Here is a 1,473-nt window from a genome sequence, read left to right as displayed (position 1 = left end):
CTGATCATGTGCAACATTAAACTGCTCAAGTATGCCACCTACTGAGGAAATCCTGACTCCCATCATTAGTTGCCATGCAATTTAAGCTCCATTTATGTTTATTCTATGATAGAAATTGCTCTAAAGCTGTTAATATGCAGTGCAGTAACAATGACATAACAATGCAGTGCATCAGTATTTATTAAAGTAATGCAACATGTCAGGTCATTTAATTAAATATTCACACTTCACAGCTTTATTAAACAGATGTTGAGACAACTATAAGAATAGGATGTAATTCCATCTAATGAGCATTACATGGCTTACCCAGAATGCCCCTCTAACTGTCTCCAGGGCGTTGCGGGTGAGGAAGAAGATGTCAGGTGAGCGCATGCCGGTGAAGATGATTGGTGACATCCTGACGGCTCAGCTTCCTCACATGCAGCCTTACATCCGCTTCTGCAGCTGCCAGCTCAACGGCGCCACCCTCATTCAGCAGAAGACAGACGAGGTGCCTGAATTCAAAGAGTTTGTCAAGGTGAGACTAGCAAACAGGCAATGGGTTAATCAAATGTGATGCTTAAATTAAGTTTTTTATTCAAATGTCCACTTTCCTTTTTTATTGTGATATTGTTTGCACATTTTTCTTCTGTGTATTTCCTGTTTATCTCTGTGCAGCTGGTTTGACACAATCTGTATTGTGAAAAGGGATATAAAAACTAGAGGCTTGCATAGTTCATATTTTATGCATGTATTTTTTTTTTTTTTTATCTTTATGCATGTTTGTATGTTTTACAGAGGTTGGCGATGGACCCTCGCTGTAAGGGAATGCCCCTGTCCAGTTTCCTCCTCAAACCCATGCAGAGAGTCACCCGATACCCCCTCATCATCAAAAACGTATGTACACAATCTTGATAATCAACTATTTCCAAACTACTATATGAAGAACCGGTAACACATTTAAAACAAACACTACAAAAGCACATAAACCATCTGCACTCTTCTACTTTGACATCACTTCCCTTTGGCTTCATGTATCTAGACCCATCGTCTCATGTTTCTTCTCCCCTCACGCTCAGATTTTAGAGAACACTCCAGAAAGCCACCCAGACCACAGTCACCTGCGGCTGGCTCTGGAGAAGGCTGAAGAGCTGTGCTCACAAGTCAACGAAGGCGTGCGAGAGAAAGAAAACTCAGATCGGCTGGAGTGGATCCAGGCACATGTGCAGTGTGAGGGGCTGTCAGAGGTAACACGAACCTGGTGCATTATCACAGTCCATAGACAGGCTCACTCAGTGAAATAAACCTGTTTTCACTGGATTGCATTTAATTAGCTTTTCAAGAGACTATTTTTGTATGTACCAGTAAAAAAAAAAAAACATGAAAGTGGTGCAATAGTTGTCATCATTCTAAAGTTTGAGGTTGAGATGATTTTTTAAATGTTTTTGAAAGTCTCTTATGTTCACCAAGGCTGTATTTATTTGATCAAAAATA

At 40.3% G+C, this 1,473-nt stretch overlaps 1 protein-coding gene across 1 annotated transcript; it reads left to right on the top strand.

Moving 5' to 3' along the window:
• Window positions 1–6: 6 nt before the first annotated feature.
• Window positions 7–1,226, top strand: LOC107683001 (intersectin-1-like; the record flags this gene model as incomplete). Its single annotated transcript, XM_016479091.1, has 4 exons — window positions 7–29; window positions 334–517; window positions 778–876; window positions 1,059–1,226. Coding segments are annotated over exons 1-4 (474 nt in total), but the record flags the coding sequence as incomplete, so codon positions are not given.
• Between the last annotated feature and the right edge of the window lie 247 nt (window positions 1,227–1,473).

The sequence above is a fragment of the Sinocyclocheilus anshuiensis genome, unplaced genomic scaffold (genome assembly GCF_001515605.1).
Source record: "Sinocyclocheilus anshuiensis isolate Anshui unplaced genomic scaffold, SAMN03320099.WGS_v1.1 C32793511, whole genome shotgun sequence".
In the NCBI taxonomy this organism is placed as follows: domain Eukaryota; kingdom Metazoa; phylum Chordata; class Actinopteri; order Cypriniformes; family Cyprinidae; genus Sinocyclocheilus; species Sinocyclocheilus anshuiensis.
The sequence above is the reverse complement of the archived record's forward strand: the minus strand, read 5'-3'. Positions and strand labels throughout refer to the sequence as shown.